The sequence below is a fragment of the Primulina huaijiensis genome, chromosome 4, assembly GCF_012295235.1.
Source record: "Primulina huaijiensis isolate GDHJ02 chromosome 4, ASM1229523v2, whole genome shotgun sequence".
NCBI classification, from domain to species: domain Eukaryota; kingdom Viridiplantae; phylum Streptophyta; class Magnoliopsida; order Lamiales; family Gesneriaceae; genus Primulina; species Primulina huaijiensis.
Genome location: NC_133309.1, coordinates 21,352,595 through 21,361,357, shown reverse-complemented (window position 1 = coordinate 21,361,357; position 8,763 = coordinate 21,352,595). Strand labels below are relative to the sequence as shown.

Here is an 8,763-nt window from a genome sequence, read left to right as displayed (position 1 = left end):
GGTTATACCATGTTTTTCTGATATGCCAAACTGTCCCTTTCGCCTTGTCAAATCCATGCGATTTTGTCAGTAATGATTATCAAGGTAAGATATCTCATACTTGTACACTCGAGTGATCTATTACGGAGGTAACCCGAGCATAAAGCCATCAACCGAGAACTCGTCTAGAAGCCAGAGCTTATATCTCGGATATTCATTTGTCCGACTATTTGTCGGATTGGTCAAAAACTTATCATAACCTGATCCATGACCCGGCATTACCTAATACCCATGACCTGGACCTCCCCAGAGGTATCAGTTACGATTTCCGATTATTCCAATTTCCAAGGCAATTGTTGTCTTGCCAAGGTTTATAAAAACACCAAAATCCAAAATGCCCCAAACTTTTCACCCATGAACAAATTAAAATTACCCCTATAGTTTCTATTTGTTTCATTTTTATCCTTTTAAATCTGATCAATTGTTTACATATTTTGCATTTTATTTAAATTTATCACATATCATAAAAATAATTGACAATCGAATGTACGAGAAGAATTAGGAAGAATTATCAAAACTTTTGTAAAAAGCTTATGTAAGTGTTTGATCAATAGTCTTGAATTCGATTTCTTATATCAACACATTCTCGAGCGAATGTACATGATGGTTTCCCTGATTAGTGTGGTTTTCGGGTTACTACATTATTCTGATGTAGGGATGACAACTTTCCCCACATGTTTGAGGCCCCGCGAGGAAAACCCAAAACGGGGACGGGGACAGGGATCTCTGATTTTTTCGGGTTCGGGCTTGAAGATTTAAAATTCCCGAAGTAGTTAGAGGCGAGTATGAGATTAGTATCCTCATCCCTGAAGCCGTCTCGAAAGTAATATTAATAATAAAATAATATTATTATTAGTATTAATAATAAAATAATAATATTATTAGTATTAATAATATAATAATATTATTATTTTTTTAAATATTAATAATAATATTATCACTAATAATAATATATTTTTGGTTTGAGAAAATTATCGAACTCACATTCGTCTTGCTCCACTAATATTTTTGAAACGGAAATGGGGGTGGGGATGAAAAGTTGATCCCCGCAGTTTAATCTCCGAACCCGAAAAAACGAGGATCGAGACATGTGTAAAGGTGAAGATAGAATTCGGAGACATGTATGGAGATGGCAAACTCGCCCAGTCCCATTGCCATTACTATCGTGAGAGTTATTTCATTGCACAACGAAAAATAAGACCGCAGTCATAGTCCACGCATATTTTGATTACACGTGCAAGGCCAAATCAATGACACGTGTACAATATTGTTTTTTAGTATTTAATCATAACCCATTTTTATATACCAAAATAATAATCTTCTTTGATTGGAAACAGCCAAGAAATTGAAAAACATATAAAGTTAACCTTAATTAATCCACTCATTTTCCATTAATAATGATGTAAGTATATCACGTTCAAACGATCAGATCAAGAATTACTCATATCCAAAATCAAAGTTTAATCGATCCAATTCTCAATTGACAACCCTACACTGTTTCCTGATTTCTCCCTGATTCCCTGTCAGCACTTCGATCTCTCCCATTTTAACGGTAGCCCTGATGAATTTCTGAAACCAGGCCGCCTGATCGCTTGCCATTTTCTTCATGATATCGTTCCCATGCGGGTCTTTGGCCAGCGCATTATCCGATTCGAGCAACGCTCTCTTGCCCAAGAACTGGTTGTATATCTGCGAATCCATTTTGTTATGCGTGACCGAATCGAAAGGCAGCGTGTTGTCATCCCTCTCGCACATGAACCGCATCTGCTCGGCGTAGTTCGGGTCCATTTCCTTACTCTTGTTCCTGTCGAACAGTCTGCCTCTGACGACACCGCAGTGTGCGGTCCCGATGGAATGTGCACCGACTAGCACGACCAAGTCTTCTAAGGTCAGCCCTTTTCTCTTGAACATATCGATCATTTCTTGGATGGGAGTGTCCGGGACTGGCAAGTTGTTTTTGGCGTTTACGGCGAGGGAAGATAGGCCGTCTCGGCGGCCTGCTGCTACTTTGTAGGTGGGGAGGCCGGTGTAGACTAGAGAGTCTCGGTTGGCGAATGCGATTATGTCAGCGCAGGAGACGATTCCTGGGCATTCGGCTTCGAGGCGTTCTTTCATTTCGTCGATCATGTCAAAGCCGCGGACGAACTGGCCATTTTGGGTTGCTTTCTTCTCCACATCCTCGCCTGAGGGTGTCTCGTCTAGCAGGATTGAAGCATCACACCCCTGCAAGTATGTAATAAAATTACACCAAGAAATTTGCATGCAGTCATTCAGACATAGGTACAATCAAGAAATTGAGATGTCCATGAACTAAATTTTTTTAAAGGAAATCTTTCTATAACATCGAGTTTTAAATTAAAATAATTTCTATTAGTCATTTTCCATTTGTGCCAACGTAAAATGGACAAAAATATCACGACGAGTTTTGAAAATTTGAAATATTTAGTTTCTAAGGATGTAATAAATTACCTTGACTAAACAATCATGCGAGAAGAGACGAACAATGGCTGGAGCAAGAGTTACATCTTTCTTCAGATTCTTCATCAACATCTCGTTCACAATCTGCTCCGCTTGTGGGCAATCTTTCTCATAGAACCCTTCTATCAAACCCTCCTTCGCTTTTCCGATGGGCGCTGTTTCGCTATTACCCTCCACTGGTTTGGCTTCACCTCGACGTACATGACCTTCATTTTCAACAGATTTGGCTTCTGGTTGGCCTACAACCCCATTTCCTTCCTCTGTCTGCTCGATCTTCGCCTTCTGTCCCGACTCTTCCTCTTCGCCTTTCGATGGACTTTCATAGGACATCTGGTTTTCGGGTACCTCGGAACTCTGGGAACCATCCTCGTCGTCCTTAGGTGGATCTTCGGTTTGAACACCTTCAATATTTTTTAATGGTGAGTTGATGAAATCAAGTAACGGGAACCGTAGTCCCGATTCGCTTGGTTCGAATGCAGAGGCCAGCAGAGGGAGGACTAATGCGCAAGAAATGAACGTTGCAGCTACGATAATCCTTCCTCTTGCTGACATTCTTGCTGCCATGCAATTCAGAATCACGAGACATGAACATTTCCTTTTGACATTTGAGATGAGGTTTATATAGGAAGAATTATTAATGAATGTAAATTTTTTAAAATATTTTAGACCTGATCATTTTTCGTGGATCCATAGGTTATCGAATCCGACATGATTTTATGTTGCAAGATCCAAAAATCTCAAATCCCTTCAACGGTGTTTGCTTGTCGTGTAATTTTGTAGTCGTTGTATGAACTAATGAAATAACTAATGGTTGGAGAGGTTGTGAGCCATTTTAGGCACAAAAAATGTGTGGCAAACAAATTATTTAAAACTGAATTATATAGTTTCCGATAGGTATATATTTTGCCTCGGTTGTTTAAAAAGTTGGGTCAAGAAAATTAGATTTCGATATATAACTCGGATAAAGTTTGATTTTCATTCAGTAATTTAGATTTTTTTATTTGATTTTTTTTTCGAAATCACTAAATACAAAGAATATTGTTTAGACACTAATTATCTTCTACATATCTAATATTGTGTAAATACGGACGATGTTACACGTATTAAAATTCATGAAAGTAAAAATAAAGAAAATAAATTATACTAGAACGACATTCAATATTTCAAAATGAAAAGAAAAAGAGAAAATTATTTTTTCGGCCCTATATATTCACTCAATTACGATTTTAGTCCACTAAATTATCAAAGATGAATTTTAGTCCGCTAAATTTTAATTTTTTGCGATTTTTAGAAAATTGATTATTTGGCATACTTTCCCTACATGTCATTAAAATTAGGGATTTTTTTTAAAATTATCCTACTTGGACCCCAATTATTTTCCATCCATTCAACTTGCAAAAACATTCATTTTGGATTTTCCATTTTCCTAATATTTTGGTTCGTTTTTTATGATGTTCACCAATATAATAGTTGTTATATATATNCGTTCCCACAAGAGTTTTTGTGAACATATAAACTTCATCCTAATCAAACTCATATTTCCATTAATAGTTATGTATATCATGTTCCAATGATCATTTCAAGAACACAATCAAGTTAGGAATTATATATCCAAATCAAAGCTCGATCCTCCTCAATTGACAGCCCTGCAATCTTTCCTGATCTCTCCCTTATCCCCTGTCAGCACTTCAATCTCTCCCATTTTAATAACAGCCGTGACAAATTTTGCAAGCCAACCCTCCTGATCACCCGCCAATTTTTTCATAATGGCATTCGAGTTCGAGTCTTTCGCCAGCGTATCGTCCGGTGGAAGCACCGCTCTGTTGCTCAAAAACTCGTCATATATCCGCGCATCCATCTTGTTCGGCGTGACCGGATCCAATGGCACCGTGTTGTTGATGTTTGCGCACATTGATCGCAGATGATCGACGTAGCTCGGGTCCATTTCTCGGCACTTGCTCTCGTCGGAAATCCTCGGTATAACATTGACGCAGTGTGCCCTGCCTATGGAGTGTGCACCGTCTAGAACGATCATGTCTTCTAGAGTCAGCCCTTTCCTATCGAAAATTTCTATAATTCCTTGAGCGGGAGTATTGAGGAGCGGTACGTTATTCATGACGTTCGTGGCGAGGGAAGATAGGCCATCTCGGCGGCCTGCGGCGACTTTGTAGGTGGGGACGCCGGCATGGACGAGGGCGTCTCGGTTGGCAAATGCTAGTATATCGGCGCAGGACACGATGCCTGGGCATTCGGCCTCGAGTTTCGCCTTCATTTCGTAGATTACTTCGTAGCCTCTGATGAACGGCTTGTTGATGGCTGAATTCTTCTCCACTTTAAACTGGCCTTCGGGCGTGTTCTCTAGCAGGATTGAAGCATCACACCCCTGCATGCATGTTATTATAAAATTAAACCAAGAAATTTGCATGCAATCTTTCCAAAAAAACACATACAATCAAGAAAATGTGGACTTCGATCATTGTCATTAAACTAAAAAATTATTGTAAAATTCATTTAAAATAAGATCAAAACTCTAATTAAAATTTACTTCTTCACATGATATCATATTAGATAAATCATAATTTCAAAAATCAATTAATTTGACTGTTTATTTATAGGTACTTGTTGCCCATATCCACAAATCATATATATAAAAGTTGTTCTCTTATATATTTAGTAGGTTCGGTCTTTTATTATCAGGTTGTTGAGTATTCGTTACTGTCAGATATTGTTAACGTGTATGGTGTCACGTCTGCGTTGTTGCATTGCGATTGAAGATCAAGATCAAGATCAAAATCAGGACTACATTTGTTATTTTGGCTATTGAAATATTCGTCTCGAACCATGATGTAATAAATAATTTACCTTGACTAAACAATCATGCGTGAAGAGTCGAACAATGGATGGACCAAGGGTATAATCTCTTTGCAGAGCTTTCATCAACAACTTAGTGACGATCTGCTCCGCTCGTGGGCAATGTTTCTGATAGAACCCTTCGATCAAACCCTGTGGCGCATTTTCCACCAGCTTGACTTCAAATTTGTCTCCATTAGCTTCATTTTCATTAGCATTCTCATCCGAAGACTCATTATCCAAAAGTAACCGCATCTGGGGTTCGTCATTTTGTTTGAGATCGTCTGATGGAGAGTTGACGACATTAGGATATGGTGTCGTCGTTTTCGAAGCAGAGGAAAGCAGAGGGAGGATTAATGAGCAGAAAACGAATGTTGCCGCGATCATCCTTCCTCTTGCCGCCATTCTTGCTGCATGCAATTGAGGAAATGAGACATGAACAAGGCCTTTTGGCGTTTATGTAGGAAGAATTATTGGTGAACTAGAATTCTTTAATTCTTTCTTCTTCTTTTTTGCCATGCAATCGTTTTTCATGGATCGTTTGGTTAGCAAATTTTACATGATTTTGTATTGTAAGATCAAAAAAATTTCCAATCCTATCCTATCAACGATGTTTCATTAGGTAATTTTTTGTCTCATTGCATGAAACTTAATGGGTTGGGAACCATTTTAGGCATAAAAGATGAGTGGCAAATTAGGGGGTGGTTTAGATTAAGTAATAGGGTGATATATTTTTGTTTGCATATTAGGTATTGGTACATACCAAAAATGTGAAAAAACTTGCAGAAATTTAACTTTTAATCCAGTTCAATCTAAGGGTGGGAAAAAATACCGAATTTTCGGTATACCGAGATTACCATACCGAAAAAATGTCGAATTTATCGAATTTTCGGTATATCGAATCGGTACAATATGGTAACGGTATGCAATTTGAAAATTTCGGTGTATACCGAAATACCGAAAAAATATACAAAAATTTTAAAATATATAATATTTTAAAACAATTAATTTATAAAAATTTTAAAATGTAAGTTTTTTTGGTACAAAACGGTATATACTGATACCGTATTGAAATCTCAGTATACCATATAATTTTGATATAATCGGTATGCTAGTTATATGTATTGTCGGTACGATATCAGTATGAATTTTTTTATACTCTAATTTTAGTTACGGTATACAATATAGGATTTTCGGTACGGTACGATATACCACCCCTAGACTTAGCCCGATTCGACCGTCTGCTATAATTTTCTCGGTAACATGTGAAGTGTCGGAATCTAATCTAGGAAAAGTGAAAGAAACCTGATTACAAATTTAGAAATGACAATCTAAATAATCAAGAAATGGGCATCTAAAATTAATTATTATATTTTTTAGGCCAAACAATTTGATATTCTGAAGATTTTTTACTTGAACATTTTTTTATATATACTTGATCACGTGCCAAAAGGAAACTTCCTTACTCTCCTTAATCATTAAGAATTGAATAAACATAATGAAAGATTAGTTAATTGATTAATGGGAAATTAAGTGGTTGTGATGCGAGCAATGATAATTAAAGAACTAAGAAATAGAGCCACTCGGATGTTTCCAAATCTTCCATCTTTCTTGGCAGGCTGATAAAATTAGAGTTCAGGTGCTCAATGTCAATCCCAATGCCCATGAGTCGGCCGTCACGATGTTGACGTGGCACTAGCACGACGATGATACATCAAGTGTTATGTAAACACTTTAACAGAAAAATGAGTAAAATTACAATGTAAAGAACTAAAATTTAAAAAAAAATGAAAAAGTCAAACGTAAAAGATGAAAAGAGCAATTTTCCCTATTTTATTAAAATTAAAATCTGGCCTTTAACTACAAAATGTTGCTGGTTTGAATTCAAAACATATTGGAATGTCTGATACTTGCTGTTCAGTTGATACGTATTCCAGCCGGATGTTCTTCTTTAGAGCATGATTTCTGATGAAGTTATGTCTGACATCAATATGCTTGATCCTGGAATGAAGAACTAGATTGTATGTAATCACAATTGAGCTGGTGTTATCACAAAAGATTGGTGATTCTTCAACAATAACTACATAGTTTTTATTTGTTGTTGAATCCAGAGCAGTTGAGCAAAACAAATTCCAGCAGCTAGTTATTTAGCTTCAGTTGTGGAAGTCATATGGATGTTTGCTTCTTGCTAAACCATCTCCTAGAAACTAACATGACCCACTTATACTTTTGCGATCTAGCTTACATTCTGCATGAATTGCATCTGAATATCCAACTAAATTGAAAAAAAATCTTTAGCATACCATAAGCCAACATTTTGTGTGCCTTTAAGATATTTCAATATGCGTTTGGCAGCTAAGAAATATGATTGTTTAGGGTCAGCTTGAAATCTAGCACATAAACATACAACAAACATAATATCAGGACGGTTAGCAGTTAGGTAAAATAATAAACCTATTAAATCTCTTTAGAGTGTCATCTCAACTGATATTCTCCCTTCATCTTTTTCTAGCTTAAACGATGAACTCATGGGAGTTGATGCAGTTGAACATGTTTCCATGCTAAATTTCTTGAGCAGTTCTTTTTTATATTTGGTCTGAATGATATAGATACCAGTTTCCAGTTTCTTCACTTGCAGACTGAGAAAGAACGTCAGTTCATCCATCATACTCATCTCAAATTTATCATGCATTAATTTAGCAAACTTTTCGCATAGTTTGGGGTTAGTAGACCCAAAAATAATATTATCGACGTAAATTTGAACAAGTAGGGTATGATCTTTCTTTGTGAATTTGAACAATGTCTTGTCAACTGTTCTTACAGAGAAATCATGAGCAATTAGAAATCTTGATAAGGTCTCATACCAAGCTCTGCGAGCTTGTTTAAGGCCATATTAAGCTTTGTTAAGATGATAAACATGGTCAGGAAGTAGATGATTTACTAACCTGGTGGTTGTTCTACGTAAACTTCTTCTTGTAACTGACCATTTTAGAAAAACGCTTTTCACATCCATTTGATAGACTTCGAAATTCTTGAAGGATGCATATGCCAGAAATATTTTGATAGCTCGAGCAACTGGAGCATACTTTTTATCGTAGTCTATTCCTTCTTCTTGCCTATAGCCTTGTGCGATTAGCCTCGCTTTGCTGCGCACTACTGAACCATCTTCGTTCAGTTTTTTCATGTACGCTCATTTTGTACTTATAAAAGATTTTGAAAGTGGTATTTGAACTAAATTCTAGACATTGTTATGGATAAACCGATTCAGCACTTCTTGCATAACATTTACCTAACTGGGATCATCTAGAGTTTCATCAGTTTTCTTAGGTTCTAATTGAGATAAAAAAAAATAGAATGTACAAATAAATTAAACATTTGTTTCCTAGTATTTACCGG

The 8,763-nt window shown here is 36.6% G+C and overlaps 2 protein-coding genes across 2 annotated transcripts; both read right to left on the bottom strand.

The window, feature by feature from the left end:
• Positions 1-1,368: 1,368 nt before the first annotated feature.
• LOC140974748 (peroxidase 44-like) lies at positions 1,369-3,237 on the bottom strand. Its single transcript, XM_073438229.1, has 2 exons — positions 2,509-3,237; positions 1,369-2,262 (listed from the first exon to the last, which is right to left on the bottom strand). The coding sequence occupies exons 1-2, from the start codon at positions 3,079-3,081 to the stop codon at positions 1,516-1,518; spliced, it is 1,320 nt and encodes a 439-aa protein (XP_073294330.1). The 5' UTR covers positions 3,082-3,237; the 3' UTR covers positions 1,369-1,515.
• A 797-nt stretch (positions 3,238-4,034) lies between these two features.
• On the bottom strand, positions 4,035-5,808 carry LOC140974747 (peroxidase 5-like). The gene is made up of 2 exons (XM_073438228.1): positions 5,380-5,808; positions 4,035-4,900 (listed from the first exon to the last, which is right to left on the bottom strand). Exons 1-2 carry the CDS (start codon positions 5,770-5,772, stop codon positions 4,151-4,153), a joined length of 1,143 nt encoding a protein of 380 aa, XP_073294329.1. The 5' UTR covers positions 5,773-5,808; the 3' UTR covers positions 4,035-4,150.
• Between the last annotated feature and the right edge of the window lie 2,955 nt (positions 5,809-8,763).